Here is a 24123-nt window from a genome sequence, read left to right as displayed (position 1 = left end):
TTACTGAAGCTGATAAATTCAGTAGTAAGGGTCAAATTGTTTGGTTTGATTAGAGAAAAGTTGTTAGTGATATTTTTCAAAAGATGGAGACAGATCCCATATAGAATTTTTGCAGAAGGGGAGAAGATAATGGCTTTGTAATTTTTTGGTTTGATGACTAAAATAAAATAAGCTATTAAAGGGAATACAGTTTGTTATAATTTGTAGAGAAGAAGATATGAATAGTTATATGCAGATATAACTGATGATAGGAAGATGGGAAGTCAGTTTTTGACCTTCTTTTCCTTTTTTCCTTCTCTTGCATTTCTTTTCTTTAATTTCTGAAATTTTTAATGTATTCTTAATTTTTTAAATAAAGATATAAATATAGAACTTTGGAAAAAAAGCCTCTATACTTTCAAGATTTTTGATAAGATTATATGAGAGATAATATGTTGCAACATTTATGGTATACAGGAGGTCGTTCTATATCACCATCATGTCTTCTCCTTGAAAATTAATGGAGTGATATCCATTAATGGAGCATTTTTTCACAAGAGGTTTGAACAAGATAGTCAGCTATGGACTATGTGGCTATATGCCATCCTGACTTTTATATTTCATTCTCTTAGATGTTTTGTGAATATAGTGGGCCCTTCCTTTATGCAGGGGATCCATTCTGGACCCTTCTGCATAAGACAAAAAACACGAATGCCCAAGCCCCATTGAAAACAGTGGAGCTTGTGCATGTGGTGTGGCATGCCCACCATTCTTTTTATTATAGTATGGCTTCAGGATGAGCTGAAAGCTGTGTGTGGCGTGCCTGCATATGGCACGGGCACAATGTATGTGGATTCTGCACTAAATGGTATGGAGGCAACCAGCAGACAATTCCATAAACCCAGCTGCACTTTTGCCAGGCAATAACACCACAGGAATCGTTGGAGCTGTCTACATGAATCCACACAACCACATGGAGCAAATACATAGAATTTGCATGTTTGAAGTGCCTTTTCTTAATTCAATGTATTCTGTAACTGGCAGATGGGGAGTGCTTGAGAAGAGAGGAGTGCTTTCTATAGTGACAGGTTCCAGCTAGTGTGTGTCTGTATGTGCCTTCAAGTTGCCAAGTTGAATATATCATCCACAGCTTGAAAATACTTTTTAAAATATATAAATTCCAAAAAACAAACCTTGATTTCACCATTTTATACAAGGGATGCCACTTTACTAACCCATTGTATTTAATGGGACTTGAGCATCCCCTGATTTTGGTATCCATGGGGGATCCTGGAACCAGACACCAGCAGATACCAAGGACCCACTGTACTTGATTATAAGTTGACATATATAAGTTAAGGATGGGTCATATCAAAATCTATGCATTTTGATATGACCCATGAATTTTTGGAGTCGATTTTTTTGACTAAAATGTCTAGACTTATACATGAATATATACAGTAGTTCATAGATGCTGTTTCATTGTGTGCATATTTTCTGATCCTGCTGTGGTTAATTCTTGGATGAGAGACTGTCTTGGCTGTGCTGAGATGGGTTCTGAGGTGTAATTAAAATAATTAGAATGCCAGGTGCTATGGGCTATAGTTCAGAGGAAGACAGTGGCAAACCACCTCTTGAGTATTGTTTGCCTATGAAATTCATGGAATTACAATAAACCAACTGGTGACTTGCAGGCACAGGTCTAAGACATTTCAGCACAGTCAGTTCAGCACAGGCAGTTCAGTACAGCACATTTTTGCCCCACCACTTTACTCTTTGCATCATGAGAAAAAGCAGGTGGCCAAAGAAGCAAGCAAGTGAAAGTGTTGGTTGGAAGGAGCTAGAAGAAGCTGGCAAGGAAAAGAAAACCCTACATTCCTATTTATCTGCCAGAGATTATTGAACAGAAAGAAAAATCATCAGTGCACTCATCAGCAGTGAACTGGCCATGTTGAAACAACTGTACTGAACTAGCCACACTGAATCTTCCCATTCCATATACACATACAAGGAATTATTTAAAAGGAAAATAGTCCAGGGATGCATGAGATAAGGAGGTATGTAACTGCGTGCCTGAAAGATGTTCTATACTTGTTAGTTGAGTGAGAATTTGGGGATGATCTCAGGAAATGTCAAAGACTTCCCTTATACTTTTATACATTGCTGTTTTAAACATGTGTCTCAAGAGAGCATAATGGAGCAAACATGCAGGTGCAACAGGGCTTTCCTATTTAAATTTTTGCAGATTGTTAATGATGTTTCTACTTGAAAAGAAATTTGCCCATATTAACCTGAAAAAAATTCTGAGCAGTCTGAACAAAAACAGTAGTTTAGCATTTAGTCCTTTTGAGCAAGTTTGGAGACTAATTTACAGTAGAAAACAAGCTGCAAGCTAAACCATTTATTTAATTTGCTTCCTTACAGATTCCCCCCCCCCAAAAAAATCTCCCCCCCTCTCTCTTATCTCTCTCTTATATTTTGCCCTCTTAACATGGTGAGTACAAATGGAAAGGTCAGATTTCCTATGCTAAACACCGCACATGGAACTAATTAGCATTTATCCCAGTGAGGGCTAGACTCTACTGCCAACATTCTCTAACTTAATATAAACCAAAAACATTTCAAGATTACTCACAACTTTAGTAGATGGCTTGAAATAGTTTCAGTTGCTGTGTTTCCTCTGACCAGTGATGGCCAACCTTTTTGGCACTATGGGCCAGGGGCTTCTACCCCCCCCCCAGAGGCGGGGCAGTGTGCTGGGGGCTTCCGGAGCAGGACGTCTCCCCCGCCCTCCTCCTGGACCTTTTCTGACCCCCAGCTGTGTCTCTGGAGGCAGCTGGGGGTCAGGAAGGACTCGTAGGGAGGAGAAGGATTGGCCATGCACCCTGTCCTCTTCTTCCTGGGGAGGTAGCTGGGGGTCAGGAAGGACCATGGAGAGGAGGGGGAGTGGGCATGTGTCCGTTCCTTCTCCCTCTGGACATTTCCTGACCTCCAGCTGTCTGGAGGCAGTTGGGGGGTCAGGAAGGGCCTGGGGGAGGAGGAGGAGAGGGCACATGCCCATTCCTCTTCCTCCTGGACTTTTCCTGACCCCCAGCTGTCTCTCCGGAGGCTAGCTGGAGTCTGCGAAAGGTCTCTGGAGAGGAGAAACGGGCGCGCACAAGTCGCTCCTCCTCCCCTCGCGCTTTTATCAGCCACCAGCTGTCTTGGAGTCTACCCTCAACTTTCCTAGCATTATCATCTTTTCTGGTGGGTTGTGCCTTCTCATAGTATGACCAAAGTATGACAGCCCAAATTTGATCATCTTGGCTTCTGGGGCATTTATTATTATTATTATTATTATTATTATTATTATTATTATTATTATTATTAAACTTTATTTCTAAAGCGCTGTAATTATACACAGCACTGTACAAGGTCGGTAAAATTAACGAGTATATAAAAGCCTGCCCAAGGCGTACATTCTAAGATAACAACAGTTAAAAGAGGAATAGATAAAATTACCATATAGAAAAGAAAAACAAATTAAAAACATCAAATATAAAACAAATCACATCACATCACATCAAATTTTATCAGACAGCCAGATGACAATCACAAATTCCCTGAGAACGCTTCCCTAAACAATATGGTTTTCAGCTCAGCCTTAAAGCTGGTTAGGGAAGTGATGAGCCGTGCATGCAGAGGAAGAAGGTTCCAGGAATGAGGGGCAGGAAGAGAGAAGGGACGGATCTGGGATGGGGCAGAGAAGATCCTGGGTTGAGAGAGGAGACTTTGGCTACCAGAGCGGAGAGTGTGAGTAGGAATATAGGGAGAGAGAAGATCGGTTAAATAAAGAGGGGCCAGCCCATTTCAGGCTTGATCTGTTCAAGGATCCATTTGTTTGTCCTTTTGTCTGCCAGTGGTATCTTCAGCACTCTTGTCTAGCACTACAGCTCAAACGAGTTGATTTTCTTTTTATCTGCTTTTTTCACTGTTCAGCTCTTTTACATCTGTACGTAGTTACATGGTTTGCCTGATTCTAACTTTAATTCTCAATTGTATATCTTTGCTTTTAAGATCATGTCTAGTTCTTTCATTGCTGCCCTTCCCATTCCTACTCTTATTCTTATCTCTTGACTGCAGTCTCCATTCTGATCAATGTTTGTTCCAAGGTACGAAAAATCTTTAACTATTTTGATTTCCTCATTGTTTAGGTTGAATTTGTGTAGGTACTCCATGGCCATTATTTTGGTTTTCTTTATGTTCACCAGTAAGTCTGTAATAGTTTCAGTATAATAATAATGATGATGATGATGATGATGATGATAAGTTTTATTTATAAACTGCTTTTCCACAGTGATCAAAGCGGTGTACAAGTATATATTCAGTACTAAAAGTGTGCAATTTAAATTTGGTGGATGTAGAATGTGTTTTTGTGCATTTGTACACGCTGAAAGCCGTGCCATAAAAGCCCTTCATGCACCCTGGAAGAAGTAATGGGGTGTGCATGCGCGTGCGTACCACCGCGCGCACGAGCCCCATTACTTCTAATGGGAATCCAGCACACATGAATTCCCCTTACATGAAGGGATCTGGAATGGATTCTCACGTAAAGGGAGGGCGCACTGTAGTAACGATTTTCTGTGTTCATTTTTAGTGAAACTAAACTTCATTAGAAAATAAGCCATGGCTCTGTAATTGCATACACTGGGATAGATCAGTACTAAATAGCTACTAAAATAATTTCCTAGTCAATATTGCTTTTATCCTTGAGGTGTTGCTCCTGTGAGCATAGCTTCTGCATTCTTTCATTCTCTGTGCTACACTATCCCTAGAGCAAGGTTGCCAAATGTGTGTCTTCCTTGCCCATTGTGGGACCTCAGAGAGCTGCACCCCTCCTTGTCATCCCCCACCCCAGAAATATTCAAAAACTTTTAAAGGGATTAAAATTCACCATGCCTGCCAGTCTTATTTCTTCAGTGAGATAGTGAAATCTATACTGGGTTTTAGACCAAACTTTAAAGGATTTGTTCAAGGTGCTGAATCTTATCTTCAGAATAGGTTCAACACGTCTGTCCTTCCTTATAGTTTAGATTAAAACCCAGAATGGGTTTATTGCCCCTCTCAAATAAAAGCCACCAGTCTATTCTAAGATGGAGTCTCATCTCTGAGCATCCTAGATGTTAAGATGGTACATCTTAAAGTCTTCTGCAGAATTCTTAATCTTTAGGCACTTCTTGCTGAAAAAATTCTACCACACTTTGCGAATGTTGATGGCTGTGATTTTTGCTATAAGAATTTTGATCCAGAGGTCAGATAGATTATGGTTCCAGGATGCAAATGCAGGTGTGTACAGTTTGTTGCATAGCATTGTTATTGGTACACCTTGAGAAAATTGAGGATACAGTTCTCAGTTTTGAGGAGCCCTCAAGTCTTAGATGGTGCTCCAACTGTTGAAGTGCAAACAGGTTCATGTTCTTTTGCTAAAATAGTCTCTTGTATTGAGTATATGGAGCAGAGCCATCCAGCTTTACCATGCGTGTCTCTTAATACAGCTAAAAAGTTGGCAATTTTACATTCATGTACTCTTTGAGAACTGCACTTACTACCACCGTTAAATGTCTGTTCAGTTCAAGTTCAATGTTAAGCAGAGGATAGAACTTGGCCTCCAGCAAACTACTGTAATCATCTATATATGCTGGTATCTTCAGGGCATAATACAAAAATCAACCTTTGGCAAGGTTTCTAGAAATTCATACACACATTACAGCATTTCTTTTCATTGTCCTGGGAAGTTAACCTTCCCAAGAAACATGAGTTGTTTTGCATTTGTTGTGTGGTGCCTGCAAGCAAACATGCAGTTTTCTCTTTTGAATTTTGAGAAGATCCATGTGGATTTAAACTGATTAAGGAAAGAGTATTGTCTTTTGAACATAGAAGAAATAGGTAGTTCTGTGTGTACATTGTTCAAGAAGAACACAGCTTGCTAAACGAATATGTATCTTACCTTAATTTCATCACCTGTCAATGGCATGAAATGGAATGTAATACACTGTTTTAGAAACAGGAGAGATTCATTTCCCACCACTGTAGCCAGTATATTGTATAACCTAGTAAACGTGTGTGTGATATTAGAGTGTGTTATTTATTTACTAATATGGATATTAAAAACAGTGTGACCTAGTGGAGTAGTAGCACTGAGATGCCACTCATTTTTCTGTATTTTCTGTTAATTTATGCAGGTCCTATTGCTCTTCAGCATATAGTCTTCTAGTTGCTAAGTAACCAGAAAAGAAATAGTGCACATGATTTCTGTTTGTTAGAGCTCTCATTTGTGCAGCATTGTGTGTGTGTGTGCATGTGTCTTTTGAAAAGATGTATATGAAAACTGGAAATGGAGGTTAAAAAGCAAGATAACCTATTAATCAGTTATTATTTAGTTTTGGCACACCCTTATTTGCAACCACTACAGGGGTTTTTTTTTAGAAAAGAGATGCTTTTTAGACTGTAGTTTTTTAACCATTTTGTCTTACACATACACAAAGGGCTGGAATCTTTTTTGTGAAAAGGAGTCAGATATTTGATTCGTGAAAAATTTTAGAGATAAATTTCAGTCTTCTGTTGGTGTTCTAGTAATGTGAACAAGACCATCTATTGTGCAGTGTGCATTATTTTTGGCAGAATATCCCTCATTGATGTTTTTTTCAGTGTATTCTTTATTTAAGAGCCAACATGATATAGTGATTTGAATGTTGGACTATGACTCTGGAGAGCAGGATTCAAATTCCTGCTTGGCCACAGAAATCCACTGGGTGACCACATGGGCAATTCATACACACTCAGTCTCAGGAATGGTAATGGCAAACACATTCTGAAAAAATCTTGCCAATAAAACCCCATGATAGACCTGCCTTAGGGTCACCATAAGTCTTTGTAACTTGAAAGCACGCAACATCACAAGAAGCCTTTTAATTAGTTTAGATTCCTTCCAACAGAGTATTTTGACAGTTCTTAAGAATGTAGGCAAAACATCTTTTTTATTATTACTCCTTTCAAACCTACTGATTACCACCACCCCTTTAAGTAATTGTAAATTGGTTCCAAAGTAGCACCCTCCAGCATTTTAGGTTTCTGGCTAGTTTTCATGAGTCCCTCCCCCCACTTGTCTCTATACCATATATACTCATGTATAAGTCAACAAATTTATAAAGTCAACTCCTTGACATTCACAGAGGTTAGCGGCACAAGACCCCTGCGAAAGTCAAAATTTACAAATAAAGCACGGATGGGCAAGAGCAGCGAGCATGTGCCCTATCTCCCTTCTGAAGCTTCAGACAGCTCTAGTAAGCTCTCTGAGGCACTGGAAGGGCAGGGGAGGGTGTGTTTGCGGCTCCCTCCTTCCCTACCAAGGCTTCAGGGAGCTCTCTGAAGCCTTGGAAGGGCAGGAAAGAGGGTGTGTTTTCAGCTCCTGCCTTCCAAGGCTGGGGGATCGTTTCCCTAAACACCTTCCAAAGGCAGAGGGCTGCTTGGGGAAAGAGGCAGTTCTCTGTTCTGGAAAGGGGTGGAATTGGCACACACAGCCTTCTCATTTGCTCCCTTCTGGGCTTTTTTGTTCCCCAAGGGAAAAGCCTCGGAGGGAGGGAGGGAGGAAGGGAAGTGTGCACAAAGTGGCCTTGACCTTGCAAATAATCAAAACTGAGTGTCAAAGCAGCAAATGTTGAGGAACAACTGTACTACAAAATTGACCCAAAAAGCCTAGGTCAACTTACACACCAGTCAATACAGTAATAAGATGGCAGGGAGAGCAATCGTTCACTCCCAAAGCCTCTTCTCTGCCCTGCTGCTTTTAGAGGGGGCAGCCCAGCTGGGACGATGCAGGAGAAGGGAACGTTCCCTCCTCAAGCCTCTTCTGAGCCCAGTTACCTCTGGAGGGGACAGGTGGAAAGAGGCAAGAAGAGCAATTACTCCCTCCCCAAGCCTCTTCCCAGCCTTGCTGCTTCCAGAGTGGGCAGCTAGGCTGGGAAGATGCAGGAGGAGGGAGCAGGACATCTTTTACATCAATGATTACGTGCCCTTAAGTTTTACCCTCAACTTATCCATAGGCCATTTAAAAATCCAGAATTTTGACCCCAAAAATCTACCCTCGACTTATACACAAGGTTGACCTATACACAACTATATACAATATGTCTCACCTTGTTGGTAACTATATGCATGTAGAAAGCTGTCCCCTTCAGGGAGTATGGCCTGTGCATGTGGTAGCACTAAGCGGGTAGCGTTAGCTGTCACTTTTTCTACTTGCCACTATGTCATGAGGCCTACTGCTTGAATAAATCTAGGTTGTTTGCTGAGCTGCAGAATTTTCCTTATGTCTCAGATTCTCAAAGGGGTAGTCCTCTGGCATGGAATGTATTAGTGAGTTGCATTATGCTTTAATAATAATAATATGGTTTGTTTATGTTTTCCCGCCTCTCCCGAGTGGATCGAGGCGGGATTGCAACCAGTTAAAACAGATACATCAGAATAAAATACATTTAAAATACATCGATAATATAGTACAGTTAATATAAAACTAAATCCATCAAGTGGTAATGCAACAATTTATCCAGTGATATGATGATGATATTACAACAGGTCGGGTGGATACGCTCACCGGAAGAGATCCGTCTTAAGTGCCCTCTTGAAAGAGTCTAAGGAGCTAATAAGACGGAACTCTTCCAGGAGGTCATTCTATAGTTTTGGAGCAGCCGCTGTAAAAGCTCTTTGAGAAGTCGATATGAGCTTAGTTGGAACATGTTCTAATGCCTTCTTCCCTGTTATTCTAAGAGTGTGGGGCGGATTGTGTAGGGAGAGTCATGTAGGGCTTTAAAGGTAATAACCAACACCTTGTATTGCGCCCAGAAGCTGATCGGGAGCCAGTGAAGAGATTTTAAAATAGTTGTTATGTGGTCAAACCTGGATGAACCGGTGACCAACCTGGCAGCTGCATTTTAGACCAGTTGAAGCTTCCAAACTTGATACAAGGGTAGCCCCATGTAGAGCACATAGCAGGGCGGATCATAGTATAAGGGGAAGAAGGTCCTGTCTCCAGGGCTCCCATTCAGAGATCTTTGGTTCAAGAGTCTTCTGAGAGTCTCTAGGGTCAGGCTGACACTCAGGTTTAGCGCTTTAGCAGAAGCAGTGCCTTGTGCTGCTGGTCTTTCCAGTTCAGCTGATTCCATATCAGAGCTTAAGCTGCTTTTATAGACTGGGATCATGACAGTGTGTTTGTTGCTGGTTTTGTGCCATCAGATCATTTCCAATTTATGGTGACTGTACCATGGAGTTTTCTTGGCAATGTTTTTTCAGATTGGGTTTGCCCAAATTCACCCAGTGGGTTTACATGGCCAGGTTGGGGTTTGAACTCTTGATTCCAGACAAGGCTGACTAATTGAGACTAATTAACAAGGGCAGAGCTTAATGGGGACCTCTCCAACTTTGACCTTATTAGGGATAGCTAGACTGTGAAGTTTTTCATGTACAGGTCCATAGCCCTGTATATATGTATATAAATATGGATATTGAGATTGCTGGTGAAATATCAAATACTTTCTAAAAATACTACTGCCATAGAAGTAAACATACAGCTTACAATAAGGTCTCTTGTCACATCGAGGCTTATAAAAAAGCATAAACTTCTGGACTGTCTCAATGTGGCTGCTGAAATTCAAAATGAGGATTTGTTCCCACAGAGGCACAAATCCAAGATGTCAGCTGTGAATGTTATGGTAGAAAATCTGCCATGTCTTTTAGATGCCAAAACAGCAGGAGTTCCCTTTTTATTGGTAATATACTGGAAACATGTTATTATTTTTCAAAAGATATATTTTGCATATAATGGGCAAGAATGGGCAATTTTCCAAGGACAACTAGTTTTGAATGAGGCACTGGTAATTGCTGATTGTACTAAGTCATTCCAGACATTTACCTTGGTACTCATCTCTTATGAGGGCATAGCCTAAGAATGCTCAGGGAAGAGCACAACTAAAAATAATGTTTTGTTTTGTTTTGTGTTTGTGTTTATTAACAGTTCAGGGCGACAGTTAAGTGAAGTCTTCATTCAGCTGCCTTCCAGAAAAGAATATCCAGAGTACTATGAGTTAATTAGAAAGCCAGTGGATTTCAAAAAAATAAAGGTGGGCATAACTTCTTCAGCTTTCCAGTATTATACCAAATTATCATTTACACTCTTATGCATACTATAATACAGTGGTACCCCAGGTTACGAAATTAATTCGTTCCGCCGCCGCTTTCGTAACCCGGATACTTCGCAAGCCGAAAAACCCATTGGCGCTAATGGGGAAAAGCCGCGATTTCGTGTGAAATAGCGCCGAAAAAGCAAAATTTTTTTCGTAACCGAAAAAACCTTCGTAACCCGGAACAGTTTTTTTAATTGGATTTTTTTCGTAACCCGGAAATTTCTAAGGCGGCGCATTCGTATCGGGTGCCACTGTATAAAATACTGCTTGCTGTGGATCTTCCATGTGAATAATATTTCACTGAGAGCTGCTTAAAAGAAATTCCTGAAGCTTCAGACTAATCTTAACAAATCCGCTGTATGAATTCTGCAAGGTTACATTACAGTGAAGTTTATCTGTAGTAGTCCTACTAGTTTTCAAGGAAAGCTTATTAAGGTTAAGGTGCCATCCTTACAGATGCTCAGTTACAAATACTACAGAACCAAGTTCAATTTGCACAATAGTGGGGATAGTGGGGGAGGTGACATTGGAAGCTACACAGGAATAACTAATGGTGAGAATTAAAATCACAGCAGTCTTGCAGCAGCAGTAACTATGTACAGTACTAGGTTATCTAGTAGAGTGTGTCTCTAGTATAGTTGAGCCGCCTTATCTACAGATCTTTACTCACAGACAGCATCCACGGGTTGAAAATCTTGATATATATATATATAGTATATCAGTTGCTTTTGGGATATATATATATATATATATATTATATCTATTATATATATATATCTATATGGTATCCTTATATAAATGGTAAATCAAGGTTTGCTTTTGGGAAAATATATATATATATATATATATATATATATATATATTCCCCACAAAGCAAACCATTGCATTTTACCATTTTATATAAGGGATACCATTTTACTATGCCATTGTATATAAGGGGACTTGAGCATCCACAGATTTTGATATCCACAGGGGTCCTAGAGCCAATCCCCAGTGGATACCAAGGGCCCGCTGTACTGAAAATACTGTGTATTGTAAGCAGTAATTTTGTGAATCTTGACTACTATAATAAAGTCTCAATTCTGTGCATACTTACTGTTGCATTACACATGTATTTCTTTTCCTTTTTTTCATTTTTGGTCAATTCTCCTTTAACCACATAATCGGTTCTTGGAGTACCTTGTTTACTTTCCTCTAGTATGCTTGAGAATACTGAAATTGATATCACTTCACTACCCCTTTGACCTAACCACTCCTTACTTTATCTAGCTGTTCAATTCAGCTAGATAATGGGAGGCATTTGTTCTTCAGTTGTCTTTCATCTGAATGGCCCTGTTAGTTTCTACTATATAATTAAACTACTCTAAAATTATAATACCACTTCATTTTATTTGTATTATGGTCCCATCTGAGTTTTTTAAGACTGGAGCACATTTATTAACAGGTTATCTTGTCTTTTATTTTCTCTTTTCAATCTGCATTTCTTTTTTTAAAAAAACCAACAACCTTCATACGTATTAGGAACGAATTCGTAACCATAAATATCGGAGTCTTGGTGACCTGGAGAAGGATGTCATGTTATTGTGTCACAATGCTCAGACCTTCAATTTAGAAGGATCACAGGTTTGTATCAAATACATTGCCTATTGGTACTTAGGATATGGATGTATGTATTTGTATTAAATACTTAAGTATATGTAATACATGTTGAGAGCTCTCTTAATGCTGGTCTGTACTGTATTGTATTGCATTGTATTGTATTGTATTGTATTGTATTGTATTGTGCTTGCCAGGAATTATGTACAGCAATCCAGTGGCAATTTATTTTGCCTCATATTACTTTTAATCTAATCATAAGTCTATGCTAGTGTACCCAAGACACACACATGGCCTCCACCCCTTGCAAAGCCCCTGAAAATCCCCTCAAAATGCCTTGATTATTTCATTTATAAAATCCTAAATCTCACAATCATATCTACCGTATATACTCGACTATAAGTCAACCTCATGTATAAGTTGAGAGCAGATTTGGGGGCCAAAATTATGGATTTTTATATGCTTCCGGGGGGTGGGGGGAGCTGAATACGTCGAGGGTAAAATTTAGAGGCATGTGACAAAGGATCCAAAGAAAAACTATGCCAAACAACTTACAAAATTCCACCAGTTATAACTGTTTGCACTCACACTAAAGGCTGTATAGATGAGAGAGTAAAGGGGGGGGGGGGGTCAGTGCTTCCAGGATAGATTACACTCTTGCCTTTTACAGGGGCTAGTTCCCTTTTTTATAAGAGTTAAAGTACATCACTTACATTAACCTGTGGATAAGTCGACTCAGTTTATTGTTTTTGTTTTTTGGTTAATTTTTTTATTAAAACATCTAGACTGGTGGGGGGGGTTGTTTGTTTGTTTTTTGCATCTCTTGGTGCCCACCAGCTACTCCAGATTTTAAACAAGTAATTTGGGGCCAAACAAAATTGCACATGGAAACAATTAAAAACCCTTTGCAGGGCTACAGAATGTTGTTTTGGAGAGCTCCTCACTCTGAATTCTTCTCACCAAAACCTGCCTTAATGGTGACTATAAATTATGTATGCTAACTACCAATTATACCAAATGAGTTTAGGGGGCTTAAAAGGGCATGGTGCATCCTATAGCCTCCAGTGTGTACCTTCTCCTGTGTGCAGTACTCTAGTAACTGTGCTGTTTATTGTCAGCCCTCTGACCATGGTTAGTATAACGTCATCTAGCAAGCACTGTAGTAGCTGTGCTTAGGGCCAACCATAGATGGTCAGCTGCAAGAGTGCCATCCTCTCCATCATGACAACACTTTTCTCCCTGCCAAGGAGCTGTTTGGTGGATTGAACAGAACAAGAGAGTATTTGGGAATAACCCTGCCTATGCACTATTCCATCCATCATAATTCTGCTTTTTATCGGTCTATCAAATAGTTATTTGGCCGGCTGAGGGGAGCACAGTTTACATGGGAAGAAGGACACACAAACCTGGAGAAAAACCCAACAGTTTGCCCCCCATGTAGATTTTAGTGAAGACCTCTGAGGTCTATTAATTTCATGGGTTGTATACATGTTTATTATACCTTGCAGAGAGTGCTTTTTGTCATCAAGGCACACTTCTAAGAACCTAAACAGATATGAAGTCTTACTCATATCAATGGTAAAACTGATCTACCACATGATCCATCATAATTATCTCATTGATTAGAATTTAGGAATACTTTTAATTGGACTAAATCTCCAATCTTTAACCTTAAACACTGCAGAGCCTCTATCCCAGAAATAAATAATAATTGCTATTGGGCTGTATTTCCCAGTAGCCTTAATGAACATATTCAGTGTTGAGGAATGATGGAAGCTGCAGCTGAACATCTGGAGGGGCATACGTTCTCTATCTAGTCCTCTTCCTTCAATAGGTCTTAAGCATACTGTGAAGCAAAATTCTTCTTTGTGGTCACACAAATTAGTGATCTGTGCCTGCTTAGTGCGTCGTTTGGAACCTTCTAGAGCTGTTATGTAAGCTTTTTGGTGGTAGCCCTGCCCACCCTCCACATAGCTACCCCACATGCATCCCACCTAAACCTTCAGTTCCTTTTTGTCTGCCACAGCAAGAGCATCAATAGTAACATTTGTGGAGCTTTGTTTGTTTCACTCACTTGACTCAGCCTGTTTTACTTCATTCTTTCAAATCCCCTTGGACTTGGTGTTTTGGCATAGTATTAGTCTTTTGGATTTAGATATGGATTGTTTAATGGCTTGAATTAAGGTTTGTTTTGGTTCTTATTAGTGGTTGTAGGGGACCCTTGGGAGCTTATGCCCTCAATGGCACCTTTCAAAAAAAATACATATCTCTAAAATCCACAAATGGGAAGACTTAAGTGTCTTCTTTGCTTGGGAGAGGCACATATTGTGAATACATGCTCTTACTATAGAGATTTCACCCTGCAGGCTAGGCGCAACTGAGAATCTAGGATTGAAGTACTCTTACACAGAAACACCCTGAAAACAGCAAATCAGGCTGTGGAAATCAGGGCTCGGACCACTGATTCTACCGACATGTCCTCTTCAACTGTTTCAAGAGCTGCAAGTATCTCCTTGACCTTGATGTTTAGTTCCCCAGCTTGCAGTACCATAAAGTACCCATCACGCACATCTGATAAGACCCCAGCTACTGACTACTGACAGGAAGATGACTGAATCTGCTTTGTCCCATAATCAGGCATGAGTTGAATCCAGAAGTGTTACCACTCCAGGGAAATATTTGGAAGTTGAAATACAGTCTGTACAGCACAGGTATAAAAAAGGAGAAGGCTAAACGCAAGGATTGGCACCGTTCAAATGATCCTTCACAGGTTCGATCAAAACCGGCTCCGTCACCTCAGCATGCTGTTCCTCCATCCAAACAAACTGGGTCGGTACAGAGGGACCTTTCCAAAATGATCTCTGTGGGTTCTATGCATTCTTCCAAACTGATAGAAATTGTTTCAGTTATTCAGCCTTGGTGTGTTTTCCGCACCTCACTCCACTCGGTATATTTTCAGAGGGTGAGATTTTGGAGTCATCTCCAAGACTAACAGTTGCTTCTACACCACCTGCCCAGGTGGATCATACAGTTCCATCTAAGCCTCTTCCTCCTTGCCTGCCAGGTTTTGCCCCACCACAAACACTCATACCTATTCAGTCATGGTCCAAAACCTACTTGTGTGAGTTACTGTATCAATTTTAAGCTAGATAAATTTCTCAAACTGGGTGTCTTCCACCATTCTGTCAGGACCAATATTATGGGGATCATTCTAGATATCATCAGTCTTACTCTTGGATATACTTAGTCACCATCACATTTTTCCTGTACAGAGAGTATGGACATCCTCATCAGTACTGGGGCTTTGGTGAGTATTGATGTCAGTTTCATGAAATCAAATCCTCTCTGCATCAGCATGAACAGTTGAGAAAAAGTTACTCATGAGAGAAAAAGTTGCTCAAGCTAGCATCCTCAGTTCCTGTGTCATCTTAATAGAAGTTTCTATCAGCTAATGAGTATCAATATGTTAGGTGTTAGACCCAATGCATCATCTTACGAGCAGTCTCCATTGCTAGGAATATTTAAGCAGTCAGACATGCAGATTTCAGACTTCCAGACAGTCTAAACCCTTACCTCCATATCTGTGTTACCTTATCTCTTGCAGGTAGCTCATAAGTAATTAGCTACACTATCTTCAATTCCTTTCACATTTAAGAAAATCAAGGTATTGTACAATGTTGTAGACACTGCAGTAAAGTGGGTGGTTGAATGGCTGCAGCACAATCTAAGGCAACTCAAAAATGGCACTCTACACCTGTAGACAAGGAAGATAACAAAATTAGACTTAATGGGATGCACGTTCTACTCTTCAGCTGCCCTAACATTTTCATATTCCTGTTTTCAGAAGCTTCCTAAAGAGGACCACAAAAGTCATTGCGGTCCTACAAGAGGGGGTCCAGAAGCTCACCACTTCTGCCGACATTGCTGACTGAAGCAGGAAAGCTCTTGCTGAAACTAGTGCTTCACCATCACACATGGCTGTGTTTATTGGGACTGTCCAATCACACACAATCTACAATAGAGGACTTCCCCTTTAATAAGAAGGATCTCTTTAATACTTACAGTAGGATAAAATGTGCTGTACTGCAAAGAAGCTTGGGTTCCATTTGCCATAGCAGTTTTCTTCAAAATCCATTTTTTCTTGGTATTGATATGTATGTGCTTCCAAAAGTCTGTAAAGTTCTGGGGATGACTGACAACAGAGGCCTGCAGCCATGACAGCTTCCTGTTCATCTAAGAAGAGTTCTGTGGCCTCTAGGTCCCAGCCCCAGCACTTTAAGAAGCATCAACAAGAGTCATCCCAGCACAATCTTTTTAGAAAATAAAGACCTTGCTATTGGTCGGCCACCATCTTTGCACCACCCTTTCATGACAGGCTCCAGAGATTCCTACATCACCTCAGATTCATGAGTTCTCAACATCATCAGAGGGAAGTATGCAATAAAGCTTCTGGAGAACTCTCCCCAGTAGAGGTCTTTTGACCTCCCTCCTTCCTCTCCCATGCTACAGCAGGAGGTGGTGTCCAAGTTGCTCAAAGGAGCTATCAAGCCTATCCCTGTCAGGATTTCTCCAATTACTGTTCTCCTGTAATTGAAAAAGACAGGGAATTAAGTCCCATTCTGGACCTTCAGGATACAAACTTTTACATACAGCCACAGTGTTTCAAGATGGTCACTTTCAGTTCCATCTTTTCCCTTATGCAGAAGGGCAATTGATTTGTTATGCTGGACTTAAAGGGCACATATTTTCACATCACAATCCAACCGTCTCACAGGCATTTCTTCTGTTTCATGATAGGAATACATACATACTGTTTTTATGTTCTGCCATTTGCTTTGCAGTGTGACATGTGTTTTCAAGTCAGCAGAGCATTGTTCTGTTTCCTTACATAGACATCTGGTTGATTTTGACACATATACGCAACCAGCTCCTCTTGTATATTTGTCCTATTATGCAACTTCTAGATATGTTAAATCTCATAGTGAATTGAGAGAAGTCTCAGAGCCATCTCAGTACATAAGATTCGTTGAAGCCATCAAAGACTCCCAAGCCCAGGGTATGTTTCTTCCAGATGACAGGAACCTCACATCATTCAGGACATTGTCTTGCCAGCATTGATGCTGAACCCTAACTCAGATTTGGAACAAGCACTTAATTGCCTTGATGTCCAGATGTCCTGCTTTTTATATCAACAGGACAGTAGAATTCTGGAAGTCTCGGAGGTTTTTGTTTGTTACTCTTAGAAGAAAGAAAGACTATTTGTTTCTTCGCTGTGCTTATTGAAATGAATGGTTTCCACCATTTACATCTGGTTTATGGCCATAAAGGACCCATTGTGGGTGTGCATAGCCACTCTACAAGAGCCATGGCTACATCATCTGCTTTTTTGTGTAGAATACCATTGGATGACATGTATAAAGCAGCTACATGGTCACAACCTTTGACTTTCCCACTACATGATAGATACAAGATCCAGGGTTGATTTTGCTTTTGAGAGAACAATACTGTTTTCATATCTTGCATGACATTCCTGTCTCTTATGGTTAGTAGCTTGCTAGTCTCCCATTTGTGTGAGTCAAAGAGACGACAAAGAAGGACAGCTTTCATACCTGTAATTATCTTTGAGTGATCATCTGTGAACTCACACAACCCCACTCATCCTCTCTTCATCGTGTCCTGCCTTACTTTTGATTCTTAGCTGCTGCCTCAACATCCACAGGAAGTGTGTAGGATGACCATGCAGTGGGTGGACAGGGCTACCACCAAAAATGCTTACACGACAACTCTAGAAGGTTCCAAATGATGTACTGTGCAAGTGCAGATAACCCATTTGTGTGAGTTCACAGATGATCACTTGAAGAACTGGAGTTGCAGGTATGCAGTCTGTCTTTGCTGGAGTAAATCACTATAATGAGGGATCTAATAAGTGTTAACTATTATCAGTCAATACAAGCACAGTCTTAAGCCATGGTTAAGGCAGTTGTGGGAAGGATAGAAAATATCTAGATGAGAATATGCGAGCTCTGAAGGAATGTCCTCAGCCTGTTCATATCTCTTAGCCATAGATAAAAGATTTGGAGTATGATGGTGTTAGCTGTTCATATTTCGTTGCAAAAAAAATTGTTTTTATGTAATATGAGTGTTTTTTACTGTTAATTAAAATCAGAAGAGTGTGTTTGTTTCTACTTGTATATATTATTAGACTGTAATCTTAATCTTAATTAGAGAAATTCATTGAAGAATTAATAGCATTATGTATATTTTTAATAAGTGGTGCTTGAAATTTGAAAATTCATATAATTCATTTTGTGTTGGGTTGTCACTGAAGGATTTTTAAAGCTTTCATTTAGTGCATAAAAATTAATATTGGCATTTCCTGTAAAATTCATGCAACAAGACTTATGACTTGTAATGGGGGGAGAAAAGCCATGTTCTCTGTGGGTTTGCATAGAAAATAACATTCCATGCTGTGAATTCTTGATGAAGCACAGCTTGCAATTCTGATGCAGGTTTCCTTTCATTCTACAGATCTATGAGGATTCCATTGTTCTCCAGTCTGTGTTCAAAAGTGCACGGCAAAAGCTTGCCAAAGAAGATGAAAGTGAGGAAGAAAGCAACGAAGACGAAGATGAGGAAGATGAGTCAGAATCAGAATGTAAGTTCCCCATGCAAAACTGAACACAAGAAACTTGTCTTAGAGTATTTAGTTGCATTTGACCAGATTAAAAGGCTTATTTCAGGCTTTCCATTCTGAGTAGATCTGGTTGAATGTCTTGTCCTTGTCCAGCAGAAAATATCTTTTAGGGATCCACTAAATGTATGCTTCATCTAGTGCTTATTCTGGGGAGTCCTTTTTCCTCTTCCCCAAACCTTGGAGACCCATAGGAGAGAATGAGGATACGATCTTAACAGGCACTCATATTCATGCCATTTCAAGCAAAGTGATTTTGAAATGTGAATGGTCTCCTTTGTAGTTGTGTATTTCAGAATAAGCATACAGAGAGGTGATCCTTTTTTGAGTGGGATTTGTCTGACTGTTTAGAAGAGAAAATACTGTACATAGTCTGGTCATTTACTCTCTTCTGAATGCTTACTCTTTTTCAGCCAAATCTGTAAAAGTTAAGATTAAACTAAATAAAAAAGATGACAAAAACCGGGACAAAGGGAAAGCCAAGAAGCGGCAAAGTCGAGTAAAAGCCAAACCAGTTGTAAGTGATGATGACAGTGATGAAGATCAAGATGAAAATGTAAGAATTGTTTTCAGAAACAAAAATAATTTTTCCAGTGGTTTCCTCTAGTACAATTATAATTGCATTAGGGTGTGTAAAAACCAGAGAGAATTGAGTTACAGCGTTTATAACTTCATCTATCTATATTCATAGAAATCCTGCTTTGAATTTGGATTAAATGTCTTGGACTAAAAACAACAACAACAACCCATGCAGCCCTTGTTCCAAATGTCAATGTGGGACTTGCTGTTATATTTTTCGAAGTGCAGACTCCTTTGATACATGGCAAACTATGGGGAGACTGAGTCAAAAGAATAAGAAAAAGTTAAATCCCACAGAGCATGTCCAAGCCTTTAGAATGCCTAAGGTAGATCATTAGAACTCAGCCAAATAATTTGCAGTTAAATTTTAATGCTGAAATAGTATACAGTGCGTCCGTGCCATATGTGGGTGCACTATACGCAGCTTCAAGCTTACGCTAAAGCTACGTGACAATGAAACATGGCACATGCACCGCAAGGTGCTGCAAGCATGTGCCCCATTGTTTTCAATGGGGTGCAAGCATACGCAGAATTCCACTTATGTGGGGGGGGGGGGATCCAGAATGGATCCCTGCGTAAGGGAAGGGCACACTGAACAAGTTTGTATTGATTTTTTTGTATTTGGATACAGTGCGCTCTTGCTTTACACAGGGGATCCATTACGGACTCCCCCATGTAAAGCAAATACCGCCTATGCTCAAGCCCCATTTAAATGAATCGGACTTGTGCATGTGGCAGCATGGCAGCGAGCAAGTGCCACGGGCACACACCCCATTAGTCCCTATGGGATGTGCTGCCCCTTCTCCCTGTGCGGCTTTCAGCATGTGCTGAAAGCCACGTAAAGTGCACCCTCATATGATGTGGGCGCACTGTAATAGTCATATCATAAATGTACTAGTATAAATGACAAGGAAAAAATTCTTGTGCTAAATTTTATTCTATGTTGAGTATCCAAAGAATGATATGCTCCACAAATAGAATTTTGAACTTACCCCTGTTCTGAATAGCAAGCCTTTTTTGACATTCAGGGGCATTTGAAAAAAAGGTTGTGATGTAAAGCATGTAGACTTGATGGTTTAAATGAAAAAGTTGGAACATACATACACACCACAGGATGTATGTTGCTATGTTTATCCCAGTTCAACCCCTTTTGTTTGTGTTACTTTTAAAGGCAGGCTGAGGCTATGCTCCTAGCACACTCACTCGTAACTAAGCTCTAGTGAAATCTATCAAGTTTTATTTTTAATAAATGTGGCATAGGATCAGAGTTGATTGGCTGAGTCCTGTTTACAGTTATAAGGAACTTAACTTAATTGAACTTAACGATACTTCATTCCAAATAAATATGCCTGGTATAGGCCAAAAACAAGGCAGGTAAATATGTCAGTAAAATCAAGCATAATACCTTGCTGGAACACATTTACAATGGCCTGTCTTAATAAAAATGTTGGTCATTGTGTAGAAATATATCATACATGGAATGACAGCCATTCTTTGGCAAGGATCTTAAGACCTTCCTATTTAAGCAGGCATTCCCCGATTAAGATCCTGTGGGCCTCCCCTCCTCTTCCGTGGCCATGAGGATGGGCGATGGGGCTTTTATTCCTGCTTTTAGTTTTATTGTATTGTGTGTCGTTTCCTGTTTTTAACTGTATCTGTGTGCATTCGTTGCACTTTTGTAAGCCGCCCTGATCTTTCTGGAAGGGCGGGATAAAAATAAAGATTTTATATTATTATTATTTATTATTAAGCAATGCCACAAACTGGAAACAGACACCAAGAAACAGGCCTCATGAATTTCTGCCAAATGTGATCCTGATAATGCCAAGACAGAAAGAACCTCCTGAATGTTTTATAACCAGGGAAGATTTGTAAATACAGATTTTAAGATATTGTGTTCCCTGGTCATATTATAGGCCACAATGAGCACTTCAAATTTATCTTTGGAAACAAACCAGGAGACAGTTAATCTGCTGTAAAATGGCCCCTAAAACCAGCCTCTACCAAAAGCCTGGCCACAACTTTCTAAACCACTTGAGAGTTTCCAAACATTTTTAAGAGGTAGATCTTTGTAGAACATGTTATAGTAGTTCAGATGAGATGTAACTGAAGCATTTGCCACTTGGCCAGATCTATTATTTCCAGTAATGGACACAGTTGGCACTCTGGTTTTAGCTGTGTAAAACCTCCTGGACTACAACCAACACCTAGGTATCCCTATTCATCAATAATTTAATTTGTTTATTTATGTGATTTATTTATTTGATTTCTAATACTGTAGTTTATTTAATTGAGTCCCAAATGGGAGTCAAAGTAGCTTACAATATAAAACAGAACATCTAAAACAGTATGGAGTACAAAAGTTTTTTAAAAAAACATTAAATCACATTCAATTTAAAACACTACTTTTAAGACATTAGCAATTAAAATAATTAAGACACTTAAAATACATACAGTCAGTCCTCCATATCCACTGATTCAACCATCTGTGGTGTGAAAATATTTAAAAAAACCAAAAAAGCAAACCTTGACTTAAGGCATCATTTTACTACACTACTGTGTTGAATGGGACTTGAGATTGGAAACCTCTAAACATATGTTGGGCCCAGGATTTTGCTTTCAGTACCAAAATGGATCTTAGTCCAGCCACAGAATCTCTAGGTCCCCCACCCACACCCAAACTTTTTAAAAAATCTTTTACAGGTTATTTTAGAAGAGCAGAAGTAAGTCATAGTTGTCTTTGCTATTCTTAAACAGTAAGAAATTAGAGATTGCTGTGATTAAACTGTAAATCACCCAGACATTTACCAGTGTGTTCCAAATTCCCTTGTGCCTATCCTGGCAGTTAGCTTCTTTGAAAAGGATTCACATAGACTTTTGAATCCTCTCCCTCCATTCTGAATTGTAGCATAATCAATAATAGTAACAAGTGCCTTCTTACCGATCAGCCACACAAAATACATAAATTCATCCTGCCTGAAAAAAGTTGTGCAGTTATTCAATCACAATGTCTGATATAATCCATTTCATATCCATATATGAAAACTCATGCATACATTTGTATTTTGTTTTGCCAAGCAATATAGCTTAAGCAATATGCATTTAACTTCCTGCCATTTCTAACCTTTTCCAGTTCAAGACATATTTAGAAATATGATTAAGTCCCCTGACATCTTTAGGAATTAAATGCTCAGACAGCATTTATTTCAACAGGACATGAGTGTCCAGTTATCTCTGAATTATTTGCATCTCACTTATAGTATGTCTATGGTACTAATGTATAGTATGTTGTAATAATTTCAAGGACGCAGTGGTTTAGTGGTTAAGATGCTGACTCTGATGACTGCAAGGTTGCCAGATTGGCAGTTTGAAACCCAAGCACTGTGTGACAGAGTGAGCTCCCATAACTAGTCCTAGCTTCTGCCAACCAAGCAGTTTGAAAGCATGTAAAAGTGCAAGTGGATAAATAGGTACCACTTTGGTGGGAAGGTAACAATGTTCCATGCAGTCCTGTTGGCCACATGGCCGCAGAGTTGTCTCTGACAACACTGGCGCACTCAACTTAGTAATGGAGATGGACACCATTTCCTACAGTCAGACACAACTAGGCAACATTATCAAAGGGAAAACCTTTACCTTTTGTAATAATTTCTCATTTTTGCTTTTATACTATTTGTAATCATTATAGTACATCTTTCATAATTATAGTATGCCTGTTGCAATGATTTCTTTTTTATTTTTAATGCTTTCACACACACACATACAACCCAATCCCTCTAACCTGCTTTCCCCTTCTCCCTCTCACATCTAGGACCAGTCAGAAGCAAGTGGAAGTGATGATGAGTGATCCAAATGGTCAGATGTTCTTAAATGAGGAGCTTTCTTCTCTTCTCCCATTTTATACCCAGTGGATTCACTTTGTCGAATAGGCATTGGGGTGTTTCAGTATTCACATCATCTATAAACTAGCTTTAGGATAGTGCCAGACAGACGTATGATATCATAATGTAAAAAAGGAAAAAAATGTAACATACTGTGACCAAAAGGGCCTCAAAGTTAAACATTTAAAAAAAAAAACTTTTGATGGAATAAACATGAGTTGATAGTATATTTCTATGGGTCGGGTTTAGCTTACTAATGGTTTGACTATTCCTGGTTACAATATTTGATTAGATGCTAGCAAATGGCATCAGAAAGATTATTAAAAAAAACAAAACAATGTCTTTTGTAGCATTGCTAACCAGGAGTCATTAAAAGCAACTGGTGATTTTATTTTTCATCAGGCAGTTTTCAAGTTTTCATTAGTTATGTATTTGTTTTTACAATGTGGTACATATATGCAATTTTGTTTAATAGCTTCTAAATGTACAATAGCTAGCCTCTACCCTGTCATGTCCCATTCATTGCTTCACTTTATGCTCAGTGATCTCTTGAAAAAGAAATGTTTTTTGAACTGTATACATTAAATTTATGTCTACTGTAAACTTTACTTTTTCTCCTCCCCCTTACTTGCTCCCCCCCCAATCAAAAATGTTGGATTTTTAATGCTGTTGAATATTGCAATCTATATAGTATAAGGAATGGCTTCTTTCATCAAATTATCTTTTGTGTTACCAATTTGGTTTGCCACCTTTCCCCAAAGTGTACTTAATCTTTGCTTTCTTTGCACAATGTCTTTGGTTGCAAGTCATAAGCCTGAGGCAAATAAAATTCCAGTAATTTTGACAGGTGTGTCACCAGTTTGTTTGTTTTTTAAACAAAATGCTGTTGCAGAAACTTTGGGTTTTATCTTCACTTACATTTGCTGACCCTAAGGATATCCTGAGGTAGATCATTTCTGCCAGCTTCATCAACATCTTGTAATTACTAGAGAGCTGTTCTAGAGCAAGGAGGAATTGGTATCCTTTGGCCCTAGAAAGACAGTTGCCTTGGTTAACAGCAGGCAGTGTATAACATGACTGTGCACAGACCGTCAGGTCCATTCATGTACTACAAAATGTTATTTGTTTTGAAAAGTCTGTCTTGGTAGGTCAGAGTGTAGAATTTGCATAATGATCTTGC

General features: G+C 39.4%; 1 protein-coding gene across 3 annotated transcripts in view; it reads left to right on the top strand.

Moving 5' to 3' along the window:
- SMARCA2 (SWI/SNF related, matrix associated, actin dependent regulator of chromatin, subfamily a, member 2) overlaps positions 1–23787 on the top strand; it is a 183256-nt gene extending 159469 nt beyond the window's left edge. For 2 of the 3 annotated variants that reach the window (XM_042447930.1, XM_042447931.1), the window contains 5 exons: positions 10028–10133; positions 11718–11819; positions 18321–18447; positions 18897–19039; positions 22874–23787. In XM_042447930.1, the coding sequence (XP_042303864.1) occupies positions 10028–10133; positions 11718–11819; positions 18321–18447; positions 18897–19039; positions 22874–22909 (514 nt within the window). In that variant the 3' untranslated portion in view covers positions 22910–23787. Of the gene's footprint in view, positions 1–10027; positions 10134–11717; positions 11820–17490; positions 17667–18320; positions 18448–18896; positions 19040–22873 lie in introns of those variants that run through there. The other variant, XR_006101758.1, reaches the window with a different exon arrangement.
- The last annotated feature ends 336 nt before the right edge of the window (positions 23788–24123 follow it).

Source organism: Sceloporus undulatus, chromosome 2, assembly GCF_019175285.1.
Source record: "Sceloporus undulatus isolate JIND9_A2432 ecotype Alabama chromosome 2, SceUnd_v1.1, whole genome shotgun sequence".
Taxonomy (NCBI): domain Eukaryota; kingdom Metazoa; phylum Chordata; class Lepidosauria; order Squamata; family Phrynosomatidae; genus Sceloporus; species Sceloporus undulatus.
Note: the sequence above shows the minus strand (reverse complement) of the source record. Positions and strands in the feature narration are given on the sequence as shown.